The sequence below is a fragment of the Symphalangus syndactylus genome, chromosome 20, assembly GCF_028878055.3.
Source record: "Symphalangus syndactylus isolate Jambi chromosome 20, NHGRI_mSymSyn1-v2.1_pri, whole genome shotgun sequence".
NCBI classification, from domain to species: Eukaryota; Metazoa; Chordata; class Mammalia; order Primates; family Hylobatidae; genus Symphalangus; species Symphalangus syndactylus.
In genome coordinates this window covers 64,086,812-64,113,365 of record NC_072442.2, presented here as the reverse complement: position 1 = coordinate 64,113,365, position 26,554 = coordinate 64,086,812, and the positions used below count along the sequence as shown (strand labels likewise).

The window sequence follows — 26,554 nt, the reverse complement described above, 5'->3', positions numbered from 1 at the left end:
TGGGGGGCCCAGGCAGGAGGATCTCTAAAGCCCATAAGTTTGAGACCAGCCTGGGCAACATGGTGAAACCCCGTCTCTGCAAAAAAATACAAAAATGAGCCAGGGGTGGTGGTGGGCACCAGAAGGATCGCTTGAGCCTGTTGGGAGGTAGAGGTTGTGGTGAGCTGAGATCGCACCACTGCACTCCAGCCTGGGCGACAGAGAGAGACCCTGTCTTAAAAAAAAAAAAAAAAAAAAGAGAGAGAGAAAAAGAAAAAAAAAAATGACTGGAAAGTTGCTGACTCCTCTATCTAAGCCTTCAAATGGAGGAGATCCTGAAAGCTCTGTTTCAGCCATTTTCCCCCTCTGCTCTCTAGGAAACCATACACATTTCCTTAAATATCAGTTATACACATAAATTCTAAAATCTACAGCAACAGCCCTAGTCTCTCTACAGAATTCTTGATTCAAATATGTAGCAGCTGACTGGACAATGACACAAGATATAAACTACCAAGGTAATGAGCAGAGAAGAGCCAAGATAAAAGCAGGGCTTTAGCATGATTTGGGGCTCTGAGTCACAAAATTACAGATGCTCCCCCACCCGGCAGCTTTTGTTGGGGGAAACCCAAAGGATCACAAATGCACTCAGGCAGCTTATGAGCACTTATCAGTGCTACTTCAATTGCCATACCATTTCACAGTATAATGGAGGAGTGCTTATGGCTGAGACATTACCAGCCCGTGGGGAATACTGTCTGCTTACAAACAGCAATGCAAATGTGTCCTTGAAGTGTCACCAAGCTGTACAGTTCTTACAAGAAAAAGTACATTATTCTGAGCAATAATGAAGAGGGAATTTACACTGCACAGGTTCTAGGGCTAGACTAACTGGGATCAAACCCAGCCCCACTACTGCCTAGTTTTGATACACCTTGGGCAGGTGACTCATTCTCTTCATCTGTAAGGATGTTGTAAACACTGAAAGTACTAATACATGTAATAACCTTAGAATACAACCTGCCCTGCAGTAGGTGGTCAAAAGATATTAGCTATTATTACAGTTCTTAGAAAGGCAACCTGGGGTAGTCGGTCCTGTGTTGCATGATTCTCCCTGCACACTGATAGCCCACAGCACTCATTCCAGAGCCTCACTGACTGGGTTTGACCCCAGCTTACCCATTTACTAGCTGTGTGACCTTGGGCAAGTTACTTACTCCTCTCTGTGCTTCAGTCTTCTCACGTGGAAAATGAGACTAATGATATTATCTTAGAGCAGGTGTCTCCAACCTCCAGGCCGTGGACGGGTACTAGTTTGTGGCATGTTAGGAACTGGGCCACACCCAGCAGGAGGTGAGCTGCGGGCAAGTCAACATGACCACCTGAGCTTCGCCTCCTGTCAGATTAGCAGCAGCATTAGATTCTCACAGAAGCGTGAACCCTACTGTGAACTGTGCATGTGAGGGATCTAGGTTGCATGCTCCTTATGAGACTCTTAATGCCTGATGATCTGAGGTGGAACAGTTTCATCCTGAAATACTCCCTTCCCTACCCCATCTATGGAAAAACTGTCTTCCACGAAACCAGTCTCTGGTGCCAAAAAGAATGGGGACCACTGTCTTAGAGAACTATGTGTAAAGTCATTAGGATAGGTTAAATCACTCGGAACAGTGTCTGGTTTAGTAAGGTTTACCACTGCTGCTACTCCTCCGCCTACTTATTCTTCATCAAGTGGCCAGTTTTCAGCCGTGGTTTTTTCTTTGTCCCCTTCCAACTTTCATTTGAAAAGCAAGCCTAGAAATTTAATTAGCTGGGCATGGTGGCGCATGCCTGTAGTCCCAGAGATGATGCCATTGCATTCCAGCCTGGGTGACAGAGAGAGACTCTATCTCAAAAAAGGAGAGGAGAGAGGAGAGGAGAGCAAACCTAGAAATTTAAATAATAGATAAAACCTAGAGTTTCACCAAAAAAGCTACACTAAGTATCAGTGAATAATGCCAGGAACTTCCAATTTTCTCATGTTTCTTTCCAAATAATACCTATCTGTTCTCCATGAGTGCAGTCTATGGTCAGACTTTCAATAAGTATCCTTTCTGATAGTTCATCACTCTTGGGTTAACAAAACATGCTTAAGACAAAAAAACTGCATTCATTACGAATAGCCTAAAATAAAGAGTGTCTATTGCAAAAAAGTAGTTAATCAGCAAATTACCTCTTCAGAAGTTATATGGCACAGTCAGAAGAGAAACCAAGAATGATTTTTAGAACACTCTTCCTTCTAGGTCAAGAGTTGGCATACTTTCTGTAAAGGGCTAGATAGCAAATATTTCAGGCTTCGGGAGCCATACAGTCTCTGTGGCACTACTCAACTCTGCCAGTTGTAACACAAAAGTACAAATTAATGAATGTGGCTGTTTCCCTAAAAATACTTTATTTATGAACACTGAAAATGGAATTTCATATAATTTTCACATCATGATATATTGGTTTTTCTTCAACCAGGTTAAAATATTTAAAATACAGCTAATATTTATAAGTTATTTTTATATGTTACATCTATAACATATAAATAAATTCTTAGCTTAAGGACTGCACAAAAACAAGTCGACAGGTCTCAGGTCAGATTTGGCTGAGAGGCCATACAAGCCCTGTCCCCCTGCTGGTGATTTTAAAGAATTAGGATGTTAAAATGACACCCAGAGCCAAATGAAAAGGGAAGAAAGCAGTTTATCTGGAACGCCTAGAATTCTGTAACCTCTCACTTCTTACCAAACCCTAAGCCACAACAGCAGCCACTGCATCTTCAAGATATGCCTCTCTCCAAGCTTAGCTCCTCACCCTCAGAAACAGGCTCACACTAACGCCTCCTACCCCTAGACAAACATCTCTTCCACACAGTTATGCTCTTGACTGCCCAATCTATCATATGCTTTGCCTTCTCCACCCATTTCTTAAGAGTCCTCTTTAGTCACTACTTCCTGCCTTACCTCCCTAACCTTCTGAAACTTGGCTTCAACTCACATCACTCTACTAAACAGTCACAATGATCAAATCACCCACTTTGATGACCTTTTCCTTATTCTTCAAGCTCCTCAAACTCTCTGTAGTCTCCGACTCTCAACCACCCCATTCTTAAAACTCTTGTTTTGGCTTCCTAACTCTGTACTCTAGCTTTCTTCCTAACCTTGTTACAGACCCTTCATCTCCTATTCTGACTACCCACTTTCTAAAACGGCACAGTGCTGCAAGGTGCAGACCTACGTCTGAACTTTTTCTAAATTTTCTTCCTTGAACGTGGTCTCATACATACCCATACTTTACTGTCACTGCTATAAAAATGGACCCAAATGTCTCTTTCCTTCAACAGCTCCTGCTGAAAGAATAACTGACTGGTACTATAAACTCGACAAGTCCAAAATCAAACTTCATATCTTCCTCAAATCAAAGTCTTCTTCCTACTTCATTTCATGTTATCAAAGCTCTAGGTTATCAATGTACAGGCTATGATAATGCATTTATAATAGTATACCAAACATACAAAATATTTAGAGATAAATTTAACAAAATGTGCAATGCATGCACACTGAAACTATAGAACACTGCTGACAGAAATGAAAGACAACCGAAATAAACAGAGAGTTATATGCTACGCTCAGGGACTGGAAGGCTCAATAGCTCAATATTGTTAAGATGTCAGGTCTCTCCAAATTGGTCTATAGATCCAATACCTTCCCAATAAAAATCCCAGCAAACTGTGTTTGTAGAATTTGAAAGAATGATTCTAAATTTTTTTTTTTTTCTTAAAAACAGGGTCTCCCTTTGTCACCCAGGCTGGGGTGCAATGGCCTGATCATAACTCACTGCAGCCTCGAACTCCTGGGCTCAAACAGCTAGAACTACGGGTGAGCACCACCACATCTGGCCAATTTTTTTGTACAGACAGGGTCTCAGTATGGCGCCCAAGCTGGTCTTGAACTCCTGGCCTCAAGGGATCCTCCCACTTCGGTCTTTTAAACTGCTGGGATTACAGGCATGCACAACCACAGGCAGCTGATTCTAAAATTTGGGTGGAAATGCAAAGTTCCTAGAATAGCTAAAAAAATTCTGGGCAGGGGAAAGAAAAAGGTTTAGCATTTACCTCACTCAAGGCTGCGTATAAAGCTACAGTAAATAGGACAGCATCATACTGGCATCAAGACAGATATCCAGAGCGACGGAAAATAACAGAATCCAGGAATAGACTTTGACATATACAAACGATCTGACAATGGTGTGAAGGCATTTCAATGAGGAAAGAGCAATGGGACGGAACAATTGGAGATCCATATGAAAACGCAAACCCCTATTCCTAGACACCACTACATATAAAAACTAACTCAAAATCACATATCTATGTGGGGGTTAAAACTGTAGCCTTTCTAGAGCCAGATGAAGTCCCAGCTACTCAGGAGGCTGGGGAGGAAGGATCACTTGAGCCCAGGAGTTTGAGGCTATAAAGCACTGTGATCACATCTGTGAATAGCCACTGCAATCCAGCCTGGGAAACCCTGTCTTCCTATCTCTTTAAAAACAAAAACAAAAAGAAACAACAATTTTAAAAAATGAGCTTCAAATCACTGACAGGGAAAATTTTAAAAAATTAAATAAAAATTAAAACAAAAAACAAAAAACTACAGAACTTCCAGACTAAAACACAGAAAAAATCTTAGTGACCTCAGATTAAGCAAAGATAAACTGTTAAAAAAAAAAAATTACAGAAGAAAAATGGCTAAATTTGACTTTACCAAATTTTAAAAACTGTTCTTGAAAAGTCATAAAAAAAATAAAAAGGCAAGCCACAGACTGGGAGAAAATATGCACAAAACATTCAACAAAAAACTTGCAGACAAGGCTGGGCACGATGGCTCACGCCTGTAATCCCAGCACTTTGGGAGGCCAAGGTGGATGGATCACTTGAGGTCAGGAGTTCGAGACCAGCCTGGCCAACATGGCAAAACCCTGCCTCTACAAAAACACAAAAATTAGCTGAGTACAGTGGCATGCGCCTGTAGTCCCAGCTACTCGGGAGGATGAGGCAGGGGAATCACTTGAATCCAGGAGACAGAGGTTGCAGTGAGCTGAGATCCTACCACTGCGCTCCACCCTGGGCAACAGAATGAGATTCCATCTTAAAAAAAAAGACTTCTATACAGATTATATTAAGAACTCTTACAACTCAATAAGACAACCCAATAAAAAAGGGCAAAAAAACTGGAGAGTTCACCAAACAAGATAAATGCATAATAAATAAGCACATGAAAAGATGTGCATCATTAGTAATTAAGATGCAAATTGAAATCACAATGAAATACCACTACACACCCACTAGTATGGCTAAAATTAAAAAGTTATGGCAAAGATTTGGAGAACTAGGCCAAGCGCAGTGGTTCACATCTATAATCCCAAAAGTTTGGAAGGCTGAGGCAGGAGAACAGCTTGAAGCTAGGAGTTGGAGAACAGCTGGGCAACAGAGTGAGACCCCCGTTTCCACAAAAAAATTTTAAAAATTAGCCAAGTGTGGTGGTGTGTACCTGTAGTCCTAGCCACTTGAGAGGCTGAGATGGAAGGACTGCTTGAGCCCAGGAGTTCGAGGCTGCAGTGAGCTATGATCATACCACTGCACCCCAGCCTGGGTAACAAAAAACAGACAAACAAACAAACAAATTGGAGAACTAGAAGCTAGAAGCCTGCTACATTGCTAATGGAAATGCAAAATGGCATAACCATTCTGAAAAACAGTTTGATGGTTTCCTATAAAGCTAAACATATACTTGCCTTATGGCCAACAATTCCACCCCCAGTTATTTCCTCAAAATAAACACAAAGGGCCGGGCGCGGTGGCTCACGCTTGTAATCCCAGCACTTTGGGAGGCCGAGGCGGGCAGATCACGAGGTCAGGAGATCGAGACCACAGTGAAACCCCGTCTCTACTAAAAATACAAAAAATTAGCCGGGCGTGGTGGCGGGCGCCTGTAGTCCCAGCTACTCGGAGAGGCTGAGGCAGGAGAATGGCGTGAACCCGGGAGGCGGAGCTTGCAGTGAGCCGAGATCGCGCCACTGCACTCCACCCTGGGTGACAGAGCGAGACTCCGTCTCAAAAAAAAAAATAAAAATAAAAAATAAAAATAAACACAAAGAATTCTATTTAATTGTTCAATGAAGCTTTATTAATAACAACTGGAAACAACCGGAATGTCCGGCTGGTAAACAGACACAACTGTCACACATCCATATAACAGAAGAGCACTCAGCAATAAAACAGAAGGGACTGATACCAGACACATGAGGTACAGATGTATCTCAAAAGCAATATGCTGAGTGAAAGGAGCCAGGTACAAAAGACTACATACTGTATGATCCCATATGAAAGTGTAGTTTCATAGTAGGCAAACTAGGATCACTTGAGGTCAGGAGTTCGAGACCAGCCTGGCCAATATGGTGAAACCCTGTCTGTACTAAAAATACAAAAATTAGCCGGACCAGCGTGGCACACATTTGTAATCCCAGCTACTGAGGAGGCTGAGGCAGGAGAATCGCTCGAACCCGGGAGGCAGAGGTTGCAGTGAGCCCAGATCAAGCCACTGCACTCCAGCCTGGGCGACAGAGCCAGACTCCATCTCAGAAAAACCAGACAACAACAACAACAAACCATACTAGGCAAACTATAGCAAAAGAAAGCAAATCAGTGATTGCCAGAAGCCAGGGGAATGGGACTGACTGCAAAGGAATTCAAGGGAACTTTTTACGGTGATAGAAATCTTCTAGCACGGTTGTGCTGGTGGTTATATGACTGTATGTATATATTTGTCAACTGACAGTTAAAATTGGTACATTTTATTGTTTGTCAATTACACCTCAATAAATCTAACAATAAACTCCTTCCTCTGGGATGTACTGTGCCATCTTTCTATTCCTTGCTGATCACATCAACATTTCCTTGAGGCCTTAGCATCATTCCTGTTGCCCTTCTCATCCTTTTACCTCTCTATTCTATCCCACACACATCGTTATTAATCTTCCTAAAACACAGCTCACCTAACCGAACAATTTCAGCTGGTTCCCCACTGTCTACAAAAGTACCAGTTTCCTAATGTGGCATTCTGATTCACTTAAGAAGTTTCTTGAGCACAGAAACCATCTTATTCACTGGCAGTATCTTGAACCATGTGGCACGCATGGTCTTTGAGCATTCAGAAACTGCACACAGAGGAATTTCAGAAATGTTCTGACTTAATAAATTACACGACTTTACCTACCATGGTAGGCAGAAAAATGCCCCAACCCCCATAAGATACTAATATCCTAATCCCTGGAACCTGTGAATGTTACCTTATATGACAAAAAAAAAAAAGTCTCTGCATTGACCAAAACACCGTTATGCAGCACGTAACTGTTCATGTATCCTTGTAAGAGAGAGCAGAGGGCCGGCCGCAGTTGCTTACGCCTGTAATCCCAGCACTTTGAGAGGCCAAGGCGGGCAGATCATGAGGTCAGGAGATCGAGACCATCCCGGCTAACATGGTGAAACCCCATCTCTACTAAAAATACAAAAATTAGCCAGGTGTGGTGGTGGGTGCCTGTAGTCCCAGCTACTCGGGAGGCTGAGGCAGGAGAATCGCCTGAACCTGGGTGGCGGGAGCTGCAATGAGCCAAGATCGTACCACTGCACTCCAGCCTGGACCACAGAGTGAGACTCCATCTCAAAAAAAAAAAAAAAAAAAAAGAAGGCACAGAGAGTTTGACCCACTCAGAGTAGAAGGTCTTGTGAACACAGAACAGAGAGAAATTTGAAGATGCTGTCCTTGAAGACTGGAATGATGCAGCCAATAGCCAAGGAATGTCAGCAGCCTCTTGCAGGTGGAAGAATCAGGAAAAAGATTTTCTCCTAGAGCCTCCAGAGGGAACAGGCCCTACTGAGACCTTGATTTGAGCCCAGTGATACTGATTTCAATCAGACTTCTGTCCTCCAGAATCATAAAAACACGTTTCTGTTGTTTTAAGCCATCAAGCTTGTGGGAATCTGTTACAGCAGCCACATGAAACTAAAACACCTATACTTACAAACAAAAAATTCTGTATAGTAAAAGATTTTAATGCCCTAGTAACTTTTTGCTAGATTAGTGTCAACATCATTTTATGGAGTAAAAGGAAATGTACACTTTCCTGTAATATTCTGCAATAAGACAGATAGTGGGAATTAACATTTTTTATGTCTCCTATGGTAGTTAAGTTCTTCACATTCATCATCTCAGATTCTAACTATATTGAAAAAGTAATATACTAACAGTGAAATTCACTTGGGTTAAGTGGGTTGCCTAAAATCACACAATTAGCAGAAGACAGACTCAAGATTTGTGATCTGAAGCCAGAACCCATCCCATTAATACCATGATGCCAGATTTCAGCTCCAATATCCGAACACCAAGATTAGTCATTAATTAATCCAGGAATTAAATGAGCTCCTTCCATTTCCTACCATAAACGCACTCTACTCCCCTCCGGCCATTCCAGTTCTAACCCACACTGTAGTCAGTCTTTTTAGATTAACACCACCCTGGCATTTCTTTCTCTACACTGCTATAGTTCTTCTATTCTAGCCAAAACTTTAGCAATGAATTAGTGTTCTTCATGGAATTCTTTTTTTTTTTTTTTTTTTTTTTGAGACAGAGTTTCTCTTGTCGCCCAGACTGGACTGCAATGGTGTGATCTTGGCTCACTGCAACCTCTGCCTCCTGGGTTCAAGCAATCCTCCTGCCTCAGCCTCCTGAAGCAGCTGGGATTACAGGCGCCTGCCACCATGCCCAGCTAATTTTTTTATATTTTTAGCAGAGACAGGATTTCACCATGTTGGCCAGGCTGGTCTTGAACTCCTGACCTCAGGTGATCCCCTGGCCTCGGCCTCCCAAAGTGCTGGGATTACAGGCATAAGCCACCATGCCCAGTCTCTTCATGTAATTCTTTAATGGCTAAATGACTTTATACCTATTCTGCTTTAACTCTGTCCATTAGATAAAAGAGAAATGACTGTAAAGGCTGTGATAACATTCTGTTTGGAGAACTACAAGAATAATTTTTTGTTCCAGGCTTATATTAGGATCTTCCACAAAAAATATTTCATTAAAGTGTCAGCTTCCCAGAAAATACTATCTTCCTTGTTGGCATCAGATTAGAAAAGCTCTTCACTGGTGATTAATTACCACCACTACTACTTTTCTTTTTTTTTTTTTTCTTTTGAAACGGAGTCTCACTCTTGTTGCCCAAGCTGGAGTGCAATGGCAATTTGTGGGCCCAGCCCACAAATCTGGATGTTCAAAAGCTCCCAGGTGGCTGGGCTCGGTGGCTCACGCCTGTAATCCCAGCACTTTGGGAGGCCAAGGCAGGCGCATCACGAGGTAAGGAGATCGAGACCATCCTGGCTAATATGGTGAAACCCCGTCTCTATTAAAAATACAAAAAATTAGCCAGGCACAGTGGCGGGCACCTGTAGTCCCAGCTACTCGGGAGGCTGAGGCAGGAGAATGGCGTGAACCCGGGAGGTGGAGCTTGCAGTGAGCTGAGATCGCGCCACTGCACTCCAGCCTGGGCGATAGAATGAGACTCTGTCCCAGAAAAAAAAAAAAGCTCCCAGGTAACTGTACTGTGCAGAGTTCTCCAGGGTGAGAACTATGTACTAATGGAATGAAGGAGAGAGGAAAGCACAGATGTGAGAGGTGTACAGCATCCGGGGGATTTGGTGACTGATGCAGATCTGGGGGGGAGTCGGGGATAACTTTTTGGTTAGTGACTTGAGAGTCTGGCTTAACAGTAGTGCCATTAATCACGGATATAGAAGAGAAAACCCGGTATAACTAGAAAGCACAACATGCATGCTTACTTGAAATACTTTGCCTTCCCCTCTCTGTTCTGCAAGTTCCATTAAGGTTAAGGTTGTGTCTTGCTCATTTTGTCATCTCTGGCATAGTAGCTTGCACCTACCATAAAATACGTTTTTCCTGAATGCAATTCAACTGTTAGGTTCGTCTGCCTCATATTACAGTCAGTGGCATGACTTACACATCTTTCAAAAGCTCACCTTGTATAGCAGTGACAATTGGGCTGGTTTCATAAGAGATGCACAACAAATATTAGCTAACTAGCCATTTCCACCCCAAACTCCTGACTGGAAACACTTCTAACTTACACATCACCACATAGAAGTATACCGGGCAAAGCAAATATGTCCAAAAGTGAGGTCAAAATATTTGTTCGCAAATCTATTCCTCCTCTACCTCTTAGCAGCCCAGCCATTTGTCTGAGTCATCCAGACCTGGAATTCCTGAGTCATGTTTGATTCTCTCCCATCAACATTCAACCAGGTTTCAAAAGTCCTGTCTTTTATATGTTCTGTGGTCTTTCTCCCATCAGTCCTCACCAGCCCCACAGCCCCTACCAAATGGCTCAGCATCAACTGCTACAGCTTGCTCTCTGACTTCCTTTCTTCCCAATCCGTCCTCTACACTGCAGTCATTTCATCATGCCTCACACAATTCCTGTTATGTCGCTACCGTGGCTGATTCCTTTCAGTAATATCGCTCCAGAGTCTCAGAATAAAATCCAAATGCTGAACCAATGCCCTTAATAATCTGGCCCTTAACATACTCTTCCAACTTCACATCCCACTAAGTCCTTCCACCTAGAACAGTGACCTCTCCTCAATCTCATGTCCCCATGTCCAAAGGAGGGCCATTTTTCAAAGCTCAGCTCAAGCAATGTCTCCTGTAACAAGACTTTCCCTGATTATCCAAAATACATTCCCCATTACTTCCTTAAAAAATCTCCCTGAGTTTTCAAAGTAACTCCTAAGCATTTTTTACCTTTCACCTTACAATATCGTTTCTCATATACAATTTCTTTTACCTCCCCTCCTAGACTTCAGAACTCCCGGTGAATAAGCTTTAGTTCAGGCTATTCTTATTTAACTACCAATTACTTCTCCCTCTATACCCATTCCATGGTTATCTCCTCCTCCTCCAGATGGAGTTCAATAAATACCACAGGTTCAACAGGAGATTCTGGGGACATAGCAGTTTCTCATTTTGTTCAGCAAGGCTGTAAATCATGATAGTATCTCAAATTGCCTACAGCAAATCACCTTGCCAGTGACAGAATCCTGTGTATCTCAGCACAATTCAGTAGCTTTACTTTGACATATCCACTAATGGATAAATTTTATTTCTTGGTAAAAATAGTTCACAAGGAGAAAGCTAATAGCTACAGCTGGTGACAGTAGTCACCAGGAAAGGGAGAGAAAAGAAAAGAATGGTATAAAAGGAACCGTCCTTGAGAGGTCTCTGGACTATATATAATTATCAATGACCTGGGACATCTGTTCAATAAGTAAAACAATAAACAGATAAATTTCAGAAGTAGGGCCGGGCGTGGTGGCTCACACCTGTAATCCCAGCATTTTGGGAGGCCGAGGTGGGCGGATCACGAGGTCAGGAGATCAAGACCATCCTTGCTAACACGGTGAAACCTCATCTCTACCAAAAATACAAAAAATTAGCCAGGATTGGTGGGGGGCACCTGTAGTCCCAGCTACTCGGGAGGCTGAGGCAGGAGAATGGTGTGAACCCGGGAGGGGAGCTTGCAGTGAGCCGACATCGCGCCACTGCACTCCAGCGTGGGTGACAGAGCCAGACTCCGACTCAAAAAAAAAAAAAAGTGGAAACAGCAAAGTTCCTTCTTTCCTTATTTCTACCAACCTCCACTAATGAAGCATTTTCTGGAACAGGACTATCCAAAGCACTTCTGGCAATGGTGCAAGTGTTCTATTAATCTGTGCTGTCCATTAGGGGGAGCTACTAGCCACATGGCTACAGAGTACTTGGAATAGGACTAGCACAATTGAGAAGTTAATTTTAAATTTTATTTAATTTTAATCAAATTTAAGTGGCCACATGTGGCTAGTGACTATTGCGTTGGTCAATGAGTACCCAGGACATGGAATGTTTTCCCCATGTTGCTTGGGTTGTTGTCAAAAGTATTTTTCTGATCAAATTCCATCAAGTTAACAAAAGTTTAAGATAAATTTTCTGTTCAATATACAATTTACAAAAAAATTACATTTTTTTCAATTTTTACTTTTACTGAGGAAAAGAAACGGAGAGTGATTTTAGAGGAGGCTCAAGAGAAAGACTGTGCGCCAGGGTGAAAGCATCAGGCGCTGTGGGAAAAGCATCAGTCGCTGTGGAAGAAACATTAGGCGCTGTGGAAAAAGGCTCTTCCTGCAACTGAGAAATATCCTACGATCCCCATAGCTACTTGTGAGCTACAGATGATCCCCCTTTTAAAGCTGAGGACACTGAGACTGACAGCAATTAACTGACTTGCTTATGATCACAGCTTAAACTAGGATTTAAATCCATGTCCAGCTGCAGAGTCTGAGCTCTTAAACACTACATTTTATTTTTTTATGATTATTTTTTGAGACAGTCTCTTGCTCCGGCTGGAGTGCGGTGGCACGATCTCGGATCACTGCAACCTCCACCTCCCGGGTTCAAGTGATTCTCCTGACTCAGTCTCCTGAGCACCTGGGATTACAGGCACATGCCACCACACCTGGCTAATTTTTGTATGTTTAGTAGAGATGGGGTTTCACCATGTTGGTCAGGCTGGTCTGGAACTCCTGACCTCAAGTGATCTGCCCACCTTAGCCTCCCAAAGTGCTGAGATTACAGGCATGAGCCACCGTGCCCGGCCTTAAACATTCTATTTTAGTTGCTAAAACAAAAATGGGCTGGATGAAAAGTAGGTTAGGTAGCTCTTAGCAGACTTATGTTATCCAGAGCATAATAAAAGGTGGACCAGCCAGTTTGCTTGACAAGAGGCTAAGGATGTATCCAGGCAACTTTTCTTGATGGCTAGCAGGTGATGCTCAATAAATTCATACATTCCTTCAACCACAGCCATGATTCTAAGCTGGGAGATACAGGAGTGAGCAAAACAGACCAACTTCCTGCCTTCATGGGATTTATATTCCAGTGAGGGATGCTCTCTAATGAGATAACAACTGAACAGACACTGAGTGAATAAAGTGGGTCAGTTGTGTGGAGAAACAGTGGAGGACTGTTCCAGGCCAAGGGAACTGCAGGGACAAAGACAGAGGTAGCAGTATGTTGGGCACACACAAAGAACAGCAAAAAAGTCAGTGTGGCAGGGGCACAGTGAATGAAAGTAGGGAATAAGCTCGAAGTGTTAAGTGGGGCCCACACCCTGTTAATACTTAACAGAGAATTGGAATATATTTTAAGGTTATGGAGAACTGTGAGAGTTGGGCATTGAGGGGCAGGAGTATTAAGAAGAGTGGGAGAGACATGATCTGATTGATGTCTTAAAGGGAACATTAGAAACTGTGAAATTAGGCTGTGAGAAAGCAAAATCTAGGAGGAAAAGTTAAAAGCAACCTTTTAATTGGAACCTTTTGAAGTAGTTCACTTGGATTACAAAGGAAGCTTAAGGCTGGGAGCGGTGGCTCACACCTGTAATCCCAGCACTTTGGGAGGCCCAGGCAGGTGAATGGCTTGAGCCCAGGAGTTCAAGACTAGCCTGGACAACATCACAAAACCCCAACTCTACAAAAAATACAAAAATTAGCCGATGTGGTGGCATGCACATCTGCACTCCCAGCTACTTGAGAGGCTGAAGTGAGAGAATCACTTGAGCCTGGGAGGTGGAGATTGCAGTGAGCTGTGATCATGCCATTGTACTCCAGCCTGGGTGACGGAGTGAGATCCTGTCTCAAAAAAAAAAAAAAAAAAAGTACCACAAATGAAGGTTAGATTAGACAGCCGCAGAGATGTAGAGCTGGGGAATAAAACTAATTTTAGGACAGACTTTAGCTAAATATATATGGTCAAATGAATAGCCATGGATAGACGGAAGGAAAGAAGGTTGTTCTCTAAACAAGTCCCATAAGAAGCTGTATCCTCAGTCTCTCAGGATCCTATTTACTATTCCTAAGCACTATCTCCCACATTCTCACACGGCCAACCACCCATTATCAGGGAAGTTCCCATAGTGTTTACAGATCATTCAAGTTATATGACAGAGATATCTGCTATTTATTTATATTTAAATAACTCTCTCCAAACAAGCATAGCAGGCTCTGAGAATCTGATTAAAGCACCAGCAGTATTAATATCCCACGAAACATTTTCTACCTAATCTTGCCTTCCTTTGCATAGCAAGCACCTTCAGGTTAATGAGCTAAATGGCCCAGAATGCCTCCTAGTTGAAGTCTGCAACATCGTTTCTAAAAAGCTTAAATCCCAACAAAAAGTTGGGACACAAAAAAGGTAAAAGAAAAACTGTGGCTGGCCGGGTGTGGTGGCTCACACTGGTAATCCCAGCATTTTGGGAGGCCGAGGCCAGCAGATCAGCTGAGGTCGGGAGTTCAAGACCAGCCTAGCCAACACAGTGAAACTCCATCTCTACAAAAATTAGCCGGGTATGATGGCGGATGCCTGTAATCCCAACTACTTGGGAGGGTGAGGCGGGAGAATCGCTTGAACCCAGGAGGTGGAGGCTGCGGTGAGCCAAGATTGCACTATTGCACTCCGGCCTGGGCAACAGAGCGAGACTCCCTCAAAAGGAAAAGAGGAAGGGAAGGAGAAGGGAAGGAAAGAAATACTGTGAAGTCAGAACTTCATGACTGCTTACCTAGCTATCCCCCTGCTAATTTAACCCTGAAAGGATGTCTTCTTCGTGTGTTGAAGGAGAGATACCCCACTGGCGAGATGTCTCTCAAGGCGCCTGCCGGATGATGAGTATGCTGACTCAGCCTGTATGAGCTCCTCAGGGCTGGAACCCGACTGCAAAGCACAGCACGTGCTCAGTAAAGCTGCTGAATGAAAAACCAGCCGCCCTCCACAATCTCAACCTTGCTAATGTATTCCCAAAACACCGAACTTACTTTCCTAGTGTAAAAGCGCCAGACTACCCATTACCTCACAGAAGACCTTCCTGAACCTTTCTACCCACCTCACTCCTATGAGCAACAGCTGTCTGCTGTGTAAAACAACATTCTGTGATTTACCCAAAAAGTAACTTCAGGGAATGCCTTGGGTTTTTGCTCCTTTTCTTACTCCTCTGCTTTCAGGCAATATTCACCTAAAGTTTCCCCCACCAGGGATATGGTAGAAAAAGCAAAGACAAAAACTGGGTGCCTGCCAGGCGCAATGGCTCATACCTGTAACCCCAGCACTTTAAGAGGCCAAAGCGGATGGATTGCTTGAGCCCAAGAGTTGGAGACCAGCCTGGGTGACACAGTGAGACCTAGTCTCTCTCTTTTTTAAGACAGGATCTTGCTCTGTCGCCCAGGCTGATGCAGTTCACTGCAACCTCCGACTCCCGGATTCAAATGATCCTCCCACCTCCCTAGTATTACTGCTGGGACCACAGGCACCCGCCACCACTCCATTCACTCCAGGCTGGAGGGCAGTGGCACGATCTCAGCTCACTGTAACCTCCGTTTTCCGGGTTCAGGCGATTCTCGTGCCTCATCCTCCCGAGTACCTGGAATTACAGACACGTGCCACCACACCTGGCTAACTTTTGTATTTTTTGTAGATACGAGGTTTCGCCCTGTTGCCCAGGCTGCTCTTGAACTCCTGGCCTCAAGCGATCCTCCCACCTCAGCCTCCCAAAGTGCTGAAATTACTAGCGCGAGCCACCACACGGGGCCAAGACCTTGTCTACACACACACACACACACACACACACACACCTTTTTAATTAGCCGGGTGTGGTGGCGAGCGCCCGTGGTCCCAGCTACTCAGGAGGCTGAGGCAGCAGGATCGCTTGAGCCCAGGAGGCTGAAGCTACAGTGAGCCGTGACCGCGCCACTGTACTCCGGCCAGTGGGACAGAGCGAGACCCTGTCTCAAAACACACACACACACCCCAAAACCAACTGGGTGTCAGTCCCAGCTATCTCTGTAACTTTGCCTAAATTCCTTTATCAATAAAGGGCAAATACACACGCCAGGCCTCCTTCACGAGGTTATCTGAAGTCTAATGCAAATGAGAAAAGCTGACCAACTGTCACGTCCTGCCCAAATCTAAGATCCATCAAGTGACGGGTTTAGTCAAAGCTCAAAACCAACAGGACAGGTCGTAGCCAAGCACACTGCAGTCACTCAATAAACAAAGGTCAAATAAGGAATATTCTTCTCCAATAATGGGGTAAAGAGGAGAACCACGCTGCCCAGATCCAACAATGTCGCTGCACGATTCCTGACAGGTAACTCCCCGTCTCTGGGCCTTCTTTCCCCCTACGTGTACAATAAGGCTTTCACAATGAAGGCTTCTCACTACTGCTACATTAAGAGAGGCAGACTCTGAAAGACCAGAGTGCCTTAAGCTGCAATGTCATGAAAAGTGCACCAGACCAGAGGGTAGGCACTGGACTGGGAGGCAAAGGCACAGAGGTCTGGTTTGAGCAGCCCTCTTGTGAGCAGTGTGACCTTGGCCAACTCCCTTCTCGCAAACCCCTTCCTCCCGTTTTCATCTGTACGCCTGGCCTGAAGGCAGGGGTTGCTGCAGAGCCGGAGCCGCCAGTGCGCCCGCCTGCGGCGTGGGCAAGCTTGGCGCTGCCTCGCCCCCACCCCCCCCCACCTCACCCCACCTCACCCCACCCCAGCCCGAGGAGTCCCACGCTCTTCCGCAAGCGAGGGATGAACCCCTTCCGGAAGCAGGACGTGCCAGGACAGCAGTTTCGATTTCCTAAGGAGAAGGCTTACTTCCCCCGGCGTCCCGGCACCGCCGGCAATCAAGAGCCTCCCCTGCTGCCCTCGGGGCCCCGCGGCTGCACGCAGCACCGGCACGGGACCTGCCAGCCCGCCTCCCCAGCCGGCCGCAGTCCCGCAGGGTCTGCATCGCGGGAGGGGCGTTGTCATAGGAACCGCGCTCCGGACCCCGGCCCGAGAAGCTCAGGAGAGGCTAGACAGGAAGGCTCGCGAGACCCGCGGAGCCCCCATGCAACCACGCCCGGGCCTCCCCTCCCACGGCAGCTTCGCACGGCCAGCAGCGCCCCCACAGCTCTGCGTCTTCCCGCGCGGCTCCACAAAAAACCCTACCTTCCGCCATGTCTGGCCCGGCACTGCCTGCAGCCTCGCGAGAAGTGCGCGGCTCAGCCGGAGCGGTGCGGAACGGAATCACCAAGTCTCGCGAGAATCACGGGAGGCGCGGCAAAGGGCGGAGCCGAGGGCAGGAAAGTGGGTGAATGAAAGCGGAGGGGGATGCTGGACTCTGGGGGAAGCGGAGAGCCGGGTTTCTTTTTACCGGGTGTTTTTGAGGCTCGAGATTTATTTTATTTTTTTTTTTTTTGAGATGGAGTCTTTCTCTGTCCCCCAGGCTGGAGTTTGGTGGCGCGATCTCGGCTCACCGCAACCTCCACCTCCTGGGTTCACGCCATTCTCCTGCCTCAGCCTCCCGAGTAGCTGGGACCACAGGCGCCCGCCAACACGCCCGGCTAATTTTTTTGTATTTTTTAGTAGAGACGGGGTTTCACCGTGTTAGCCAGGATGGTCTCGATCTCCTGACCTCGTGATCCACCCACCTCGGCCTCCCAAAGTGCTGGGATTACAGGCTTGAGCCACCGCGCCCGGCCGAGGCTCGAGATTTATTAAGCACTGACTGAGCCCTGTCATATTCCACGTCCTTAGCAGGGCACCGAAAAGGATGACACAACGAATGCAGACTACTCCGGAGAAGCTTGGCAATGAGAGGGTCGAGAGAGGGGGTTTGTTGGTCCTTAGGTTTGTAAAGAAAGGAGAGGCTGGGAGAAAGGAGCCAGTGGAGAGGTCCCTGGGGAGGTGGGATGCTCTGCATGCGATGCAGAACTCAGGAAAACGTATTAAATTTAGCCTAGAGGCAGGTCACCTGTTATTCTACTAAAACGTTAGGAAACAAGAACATGCGTGCAGATATATAGGGGGGAAGAAAATCAGGGAGATCGTTTGATGACATCGATTTTATGGGTGAAGTTATGAGACAAGGAAGGAGACCAAGAAGAGCCAAGAGACTTTGGAAGAGGACGCTGAAGTTGGAAGGCCTGGTTTCATATACCTCATGTATGTGTTGATGGATCACTTTTTTCTAGAACTCAGCCACCAGGCTGCAGTAGCAGATATTTTGAATTATAGCATTTGTCCAGGGCTTGGGATTGCATTGCCCAAAATAAATTGAGGGTGCTATGAGACGACAGCCCAGGCCATCAAACATGGGATACAGACTGGCTGGGGACTGATGGAGGAGCCACGAAACTGCAGGTCTCTAATAATTGAAAGCCAGTGCAGTGCAATGTTGTGAGAGCTTGGTGGTTAAAGTGACAAACAGGTTCATAGTGAAGTAGCACTAGGAGATGAGAAAAGTCCAGGACAGGCCGGGCGTGGTGGCTCACGCCTGTAATCCCAGCACTTTGGGAGGCCGAGGAGGGTGAATCACCTGAAGTCAGGAGCTCAAGACCAGCCTGGCCAACATGGTGAAACCCCGTCCCTACTAAAAATACAGAAATTAGCCAGGCGTGATGGTGCATGCCTTTAATCCCAGCTACTCAGGAGGCTGGGGCAGTAGAATCACTTGAACCCGAGAGGCAGAGGTTGCAGTGAGCTGGAGGTTGCAGTGAGCTGAGATTGTGCCACTGCACTCCAATCTGGGCAACAGAGTGAGACTCTGTCTCAAAAAAAAAAAGAAAGTCCAGAACAGAGCCACGGAATAGAGTGGCTGAAGTGGAAGTGAAAAGCCAGGAAAATTAGATGTTGGGATTTCAAGGTAGGAAAGGAAATGAGCATCAGGAGCTAAAATCTTTGGTGAATGTAGGGAGGATCATACGATTAGTTAGACAATTGCAAAATGGAGGGCTAAACAGTAACACAGCTGAACAGCATGAGACCTTTTTTTTTTTTTTTTTCAGAGATGGAGTCTCTGTGTTGGCCAGGTTGGTCTTGAACTCCTAGTCTCAAGCAGTCCTCACACCCCAACCTCCCAAAGTACTGCAATTACAGGTATGAGCCATCATGCCCGGCCCAGCATGAGACTTTTCAAAAAAGACTTTTACTCAAGGGAGAATCAAAAGGATGCATCAATAGTTCAGGATTGCGGGGAAAGTGGTGGTCTTGGAGGACAGCCAGGAGTAAGAGATAAAAGGCTGGAAGGAAGGATCTGAATTAGCTATACCTGGTGGTGCAGGCTTTTAGTTGTCGCTACTTGGGAAGCTGAGGCTGGAGAATTGCTTGAGTCCAGGAGCTTGGGACTGCAGTGAGCTCTATCCTGCCGCTGCACTGCAGCCTGTGTGACAGAGCAAGACTCTGTCTCTAAAAATAAATAAGAAAAAGAAAAGAAATTTAAAAAGAAGGATCTGAGAACAGAGTAAGAGTGTCAGAAACGAAAAGGAGGATTTAAAGTTGGAGAAGCTTTAGGTGCTGTTAAGGATAAGCATTAGTGGGTAGTGAGGTGGAGTGGAGGAGGAATTTGGAGCTTAGATCATGGGAACATAGAGTCAAGCACTAAATTTTTGAGGAAGAGTAGGAATTCTGGCTGACAGGTACCTGGGAGATGAGAGACGGTATTGAAATATGTAAGCCTTTTTGCTGTGGCAGGAGACGAAAGGCATGAAGACGGTGTGGGTAGGGAGGTGCTTAGAGGGACTGCACTGAGCAAGCAACACTGAGACAAAAAGGGCAGGGGAGAACTTTCCCCTCCCATGGAAATGCCATCGCTCAAAGCGTCCCTCTCTGTTGAGAATGGTTTATAGGTGTGCCCGATGGTGAGTCTTTGGGGCCTTCAGAGTGGCCAGGCAGGCCAGGCTCCTCTGGATGCAAGCAGCCTCATCTTTTTATCGTGGAGTACCCTGCAAATATTGCCTGGGCCATAACGTAAAAGCGACATGAAAGTTGTTGTAAATTACTGTTACAGCTGACCCCCGATTTTGCATGATGACTATCATTACCTCAGCAGCACGAGCCTAGGGTCTGGAATATAGCAGGCGCTCAAAATGTTTGATGAGGTGTGCTGTTCTGGGAGTTAAGAGGCCTGAGTTCAAGTTTGGCTCTGCAGCTGACTTGCTGTGTTGATGATGGGCAAGTCCTTGCAAGCCTTATGCTGCATCTCAGATTCTATCTGTTTGATGAGGAAATTGGACTAGAATCCATGGTTCCTAAAGATTTGGAGGGCCATGACCCCCTTTGAGAACTTGATGAAAACCAGAGACCCTCTCCCTTTGAGTAGCACACAAATATGTGCCCTTTCAGAGTGTGCTTGGACTAGATGCACATGATCAAAGAACTCGCCTGAAGGGATTGATCAACTCAGGGGCTTGACTGCCTCTTCATCACAACCTCGCTCTAAGGAGCCCTCTACCAGAGGTTGAAGTACCCGTCTTAGAAATGACTTAATGGTATCCTTGGGCCCTTGTCTGTTTTTTTTGTTGTTGTTGTTGTTGTTGTTTTGTTTTGTTTGAGATGGAGTCTTGCTCTGTTGCCCAGGCTGGAGTGCAGTGGCGCAATCTTGGTTCACTGCAACCTCTGCCTCCTGGGTCCAAGTGATTCTCCTGCCTCAGCCTCCTGAGTAGCTGGGATTACAGGCACACGCCACCACGCCCAGCTAATTTTTTATTTTTAGGAGAGACGGGGTTTCACCATATTGGCGAGGCTGGTCTCGAACTCCTGACCTCGTGACCCACCCACCTCAGCCTCCCAAAGTGCTGGGATTACAGGCATGAGCCACCACGCTCGGCCAGCCCTTGTCTTTTGAGGGGACTCTTACTGGCCTGTAACCCCTGAGTTAGAGAGAACATAGTAAAGCCTGTGAAATAAAGCACTCGTAGTACTCAGTAAACTACAACACCCACCAGGTTTGGATGGAGCTATAACATTAGCTATAACCAGAAATACAGACGTCTTGAAAAAGCTGAGCACTGGAGCATGGTTCATTTTAGACCCACTTCAGGTTTTGCAGTCAGATTCAGAGGAACTTAGTGTGGTGTTGTCTCAGACAAGAAACATGAAGAACAGGAAGGGAATAAATGCTGTCTACTGTAGCTTCAAGAGCACAGGGGAACAGACTCAGGAGGCAGTGTGGTATCATGGCAGGGCGGGAAGAGGACACCTCCAGTGCTAGTCCGATGAATTGGGTCAAGCACCAGTCTCAACACATCCACGCTCTGTGACCCTAGAAAAGTCGGTGTCCCTGAGCTCTGGTTTCCTCACCTGTGAAGAAGGGCTAATAGCACCCAGTATGTAAGGGAGACGGTGGAACCGAATCCCAGCCATGCAACTTGTGTGCTCTATGATGGCAAATTAACCTGAGCCTGTTTCCTCATGAAAAATGATTACTTTGGAAGCTTCTTCTAAGAATGTGACTAGAACCTTTAGGAAAAACACATAGCACAAGCTTGCTACAAAAGAGAGGCTCAACAAATAGAGAAACTTGATTTCCAGCGCTCTTGTTGGGAATAAATGGAAGTCACTGTGAACATTGGATACTGCCAAGAAGAGGAAAAAAATCAAGTTTCTTGCCTAGGACTTTCTGTGCAGCTCCTATGTCTTAGAAGATGTGTTTGGCTGCCTTTCGTGAAAGGCTTTTCCTTCAGTTTATTTACCTGTGTGAACAGAATTCAAAATTCTTTCATCATTTCACTAAAGCTCAGTGAGGAGTGTCAACTCAACAAGCCAAAAAGCCTAATCCTACGTTGGCAGCCAGATTACACACATCCGAAATTGAACAACCAGAAATACCATACCCAGAAAATCATTTGATCTGTGAACTGAATCCAGTGATAGTTCTGGGCCTCCTCAAGGCAGAAAGGGTTAAATTTGATAAGGTGGTTATTAGCCCTATCCCATGAGAGGGAGATCCCCATCTTTCCTGGAAGCCTAGTGCCTTGCGTACACCATCAAAAACCTGTTCACTTGCATTTGAAGCAGCATGCAAATAAAACATTTTGGCTCTATACTTTGAGTAGCTGATTATGTCTAAAACTGGTGTAAGTTTGGGGATATTGTCTAGACCCTTCCACAACAGTTCATTCCAAATATATTTATCGGGTATTTGCACTCTAGAAATAATCCCTAATCTTCCCAAAACTCCTCTCGGGGGATTTTCTTGTTTATAATTTAGCTGAATAAGAGGTCCGACTCCATGTTCCTTTCTCCGAGTTTGTAAGGAAGAGCCCTTAATAGTCACTAGCGATTTATATCAAGGACAAACAAGCTTTCAACACCTAACTCTGTATGAACTATTTGTAAGGATTCAGGATAAAAAGCTGGATGTTGGTATCTTGTGTATCTTGTAAAGAAGGTCCTCGACTCAGTCTTGCCTCTTTTGTCAGTAACTTACTAAATGACCCCTGGGCAAGTATTGGGGCATTTTCCCATCTGCTTAGAGGACAGAGGTGGTGACTGAGATGGTGCCTGCAGTCTCTTCCAGTTCACATTTGAGTCTGGGTTCCTCACCTTTTAGCTTATCTTTATGGTAGAGCCAGTTTAGGCCAAAGACAAAATCCCCAATAATGTTCTAATAAGTGCTCACTTGAAGGTTCTAAATCACAGTGCACACAAACTCTGAGTTAAAATGGTGCGTGGCCACGTACTGGAAACCTAAAGAGCATAATTATCAGGTTGGAAGGCAAGTTAACTTCTCTGGTTCCTTCTTTAAAGTTTGTAAAATACAAGGTTTCCCTGTGGTCCCTTTGGTATCATGTGCTGTTTATACAGAAAGAGTCCCACAACTTGCTTTTGAGACCTGCATCCTAAAACCAAAATAGCTCATGATACAGCCTCTAAGTCATCATTTATTGATTTATAGAGCACCCATCACATGAATGAGGTGCTTTACAATACAGTAAACATCACAACAGAACTCACATAGTTAAATACAATCAACAAATTACAGAACTAAAAAAACTGAAATGAAGCAACATTATGTCAAATTTCAAAGATGCTGAGAAGTGGCAGTACAAAAAAGGTAATTCCACCAACTGGAGACCAGAGGGGCAAAGATACACAGGCACCACAGCCCAAAGTGGGCAGATTTGCAGAGGGTGAGTGAGCATATCAAATAAAATTTCACAACCAAGAATGAAGGCCGTTAAAGATACTGACACCCACGTGATCACAGTACTAGTGGAATAACCTCACAAACATGTTACCTTAGAATGACAAGTCAACCTCATATGGATTTTAAACTCAAAAAAGAGGCCAGAAAGCCACTCAGATCATCTATCCCATACGAGCACAGACTGAAATCTATATGCCTCTACGAGAACTTGGAATAAATTTAGGAAACAGCCAACAGTTCTATAATCCATAAGATCTATGGAGATGTTGTTTATGGTTGGCACAAGTTTAGGGGGAAAAAATCGTTTTCCTAAAGCAGAGAAGAATCGCCTCACATTAATGATGAGGCACTGGTGGAACAAAAGCCACCTGGTTCAGTGTCACCTGAGTGTGGGTTTCCTATCAAATGTAGAGGCATTTAAATTTACATTATCAGATGAACACTGAGAAAGGCACAGATGACATCTCTGACAGAGGAAGGGAAGTCGTAACATCTATGTAGGCCTGTTTCAGTGTGTAACACAGGGCAGGTGGAAAAGCACGTGAAGAGAGACGCACTCATTCCTGGCTCTCACTTCCACTCCCGTAGAGCTAGCCCTAAAAAAAAACCACATGGTTTTATCAAAGTAACTGCATTAAAGTGGCACTTAAAGTTCAAAAATAGTTGTCCCTGAGTTACTAGGTCATTTGCTGCTCTAAGAGTCAGATCCCAAGTTTCACCTCAATAGATTGCTAGCAGAATTACAGCAATAGGAGAGCAAAATTCTAACTCCATTTTGCCACAAGCAACCACCATGTGAACAATTTCTGATTTAAAAAGGGAGGGATCCCATCTCTTTAAAAAAATTTTTTTTTATTAGCCAGGCGTGGTGGCATACACCTGTAGTCCTAGCTACTCAGGAGGCTGAGGCAGGAGGATCACTTGAGCCCAGGAGGTCAAAGCTGCAGTTAGCTATAATCATTGCCACTGCACTCCAGCCTGGATGAGAGAGAGACCCAGTTTCTTTAAAAAAAAAAAAGTACAAAGGATTGCATTCCAAGTCCCTGGAGGGTATGCAGTGCTGACATTTTGGGGCAACTATTTTTACAGAGTCTTTGAAAAAAGAAACAAAGTCACAAAGTTCTTAAAGAAAACTGGGTTCCAATGAATCAATTTCCAGTCACAACACACAAGTTTTTATAAGGTTTGTGGGCTTATATAATGTTTACGGGTTTTTATTAACGCTTGAGAACAGACAGGGATTTAGAAAAAAATCACTCCCTCCTGTGACTACATCCTCAACCATTTTATTTCTGCTTTAAAAAGGACATACAACGTTTGTAGAGGTCTGGGTTCTCGGCAGGAGTTCTTTCACTCTTCTGCCAAAGCATTTCTCCAAACCCCACAGAGCAGAGATGCACCAATTCTCACTGATTCTCACAATCAAACACCATGTCCCATCTGCTACTGTCTCAAGTTCTATCCCTTATAAGCCAAAGACTACTTCCCACACACAACCTCACAACAAACATAAAGGAGCCTAAGGCCTGCCTTTAACACTGCACATGTTAATTTTACCATTTGCTGAAGTTGTTTTAGAAAACTGTACGATATGAAATATATTTAAGCTCAAACATTAATCACATCCAAGTGTACTATTGTTAGTGACGGGATCTATACGTCAAATAGCAAAGCATTTACCCCTGTAATGCTTTTAGATTCACGTAAGAATCTAGATAGAACCAAATACATATACTGCCATGGCCATGTGATTTTCAAGTATTAAAAGTTCATTTGCATAAGGAATCAACCTGAGATATTCCTAGACCACTTCTCTGGCATTCAGTATTATAGCCTTCATTCAATACAATAAAAGCCAACAACTTGACAATTATTGAAAAAAAATTATATTTTGGAAGAACTCACTACATAAGGTGACAGAATTCCAAAATCAAATTACATGAAAATATACATCGCAATTTCTTTGTACAATAGGTGAGAAAAATCGGCAGTATAGAAGAACAAAGGCAAAGAAATATGAAGGACTAAGAAGGGTATGAGAGTAAATAGCATTTGTAATAGCAAACCCAGAAGTTAAGTAGAAAGCCTGTAGCTGTGCATGCTTCATTTATCCAACCTTAATACCAGGCAACTGAAGGGGGGAAAGTCAGATTTGCTATTGTTTGGGGAAATTTTCATTAAGTTGAATTAAGAACCATCTATTTTTAGTTCTCGGGGGTAGTCACTGGGATCAAGAGCTCACAACGGCCAATAAATGTTATTGCTATATCCAATCCAAGAGGTGGGTGCAACTAGAATACAAAAAGGACAAAGCACCTAGTGATGACTCCTTCGAAGTCATCATTAAAAATCAAGTAATTGCTCATTAAGTATTTCAGTATTTGAACTAAATCATTTGAGAACATTCTGGCAGATGAGAGATAAAAGCAAAGGGGAGTGTGTCAAAACAAAGAAGATACAAAAGTTTAGTAAGTGAAAAGAGTTTAATGAAGCCTCAATGGTTTAAGGGAAATTAAATGGAAACTTTTAATCCTAATTGCTTTTCATCTGACATGCTTAAAGGAATCCTTTTAAACTGATAAGAAACAATGAATAGGAAAGAAAACCTGCTAAAATCTTTTAGAATTTACACGATTCTTATTCTACTACAAGAAAGCATTATTTGGTACAAGGTGTATTTGTGGATGTACATGAACAGTATATATATTATCCGGATCATGTTGTGCTATGTACAGGTCTTTACAATTCTTCCTGAAGGTTAAAACAGTTCATTAGAATTCAAAATGCGTAATCATCTGTAAGTTGGCACTTGTTAGGCTCTTGTCAGCATTGATAACTGGCATGTTTTATTGCAGCCCAGTTCCAGCCAGTGTTTGCCAACTTGTACAACAGAAGTCCAGCAATAGGTGGGTACAGTGCAGGAAAAACAGTGCCATGTTTCTCAATTGGAGACCTACAACAACAAAAACAACGTTATATAGTCAATTTATCCATTACAGAAGAATTAACTGTAAGTGGGTTTTATCCATATTAGATTTATTTGGCAACAAATCCTTAATTTCATTCTGAGCTCACGTTGTTTCTATCTATTATGGTAGCTCACAGCCAAGTGGGTATATTTAACTTTAAATGTAAATTAATTGACATTAAGTACAATTTACAATTTAGTTCCTGAGTCATGCTAACCACATTCCACATGCTCAACAGTCACATGTGGCTAGTGACTGGCAAGCTGAACAGCATAGCTATATCTTTATCATCACAGAACGTTCTACTGGACAGCGCTAATTTAGATTTTTTAATACTTCAAATGTCTTTCAGCTTATATTAAATCTAGAATCCATAAGAGAAGATTTAAAAGCCAAGTGATTTGAAAATTTACAAACATTTGAGGATGTTCAGAGAAACAACTTAAGATTGCCACACTTCCCAACTTGCTA

At 44.2% G+C, this 26,554-nt stretch overlaps 2 protein-coding genes across 7 annotated transcripts in view; both read right to left on the bottom strand.

The window, feature by feature from the left end:
- ANKFY1 (ankyrin repeat and FYVE domain containing 1) overlaps nucleotides 1-17,217 on the bottom strand; it is a 101,821-nt gene extending 84,604 nt beyond the window's left edge. For 3 of the 6 annotated variants that reach the window (XR_010118306.1, XM_055257884.2, XM_063629638.1), the window contains exon 1: nucleotides 17,135-17,217. Coding sequence is in view for 4 of the 6 variants with exons in the window: in XM_055257884.2 (XP_055113859.1) it covers nucleotides 17,135-17,144 (10 nt within the window). In the remaining 2 variants the exon portion in view is untranslated. Of the gene's footprint in view, nucleotides 1-16,798; nucleotides 17,051-17,134 lie in introns of those variants that run through there. The other 3 variants (XR_008653195.2, XM_063629637.1, XM_055257883.2) reach the window with 2 other exon arrangements.
- Nucleotides 17,218-22,828: 5,611 nt separating this feature from the next.
- UBE2G1 (ubiquitin conjugating enzyme E2 G1) overlaps nucleotides 22,829-26,554 on the bottom strand; it is a 99,327-nt gene continuing 95,601 nt past the window's right edge. Inside the window, exon 6 of the mRNA XM_055257955.2 lies at nucleotides 22,829-26,067. The gene's annotated coding sequence lies outside the window, so the exon portion shown is untranslated. The remainder of the gene's footprint in view (nucleotides 26,068-26,554) is intronic.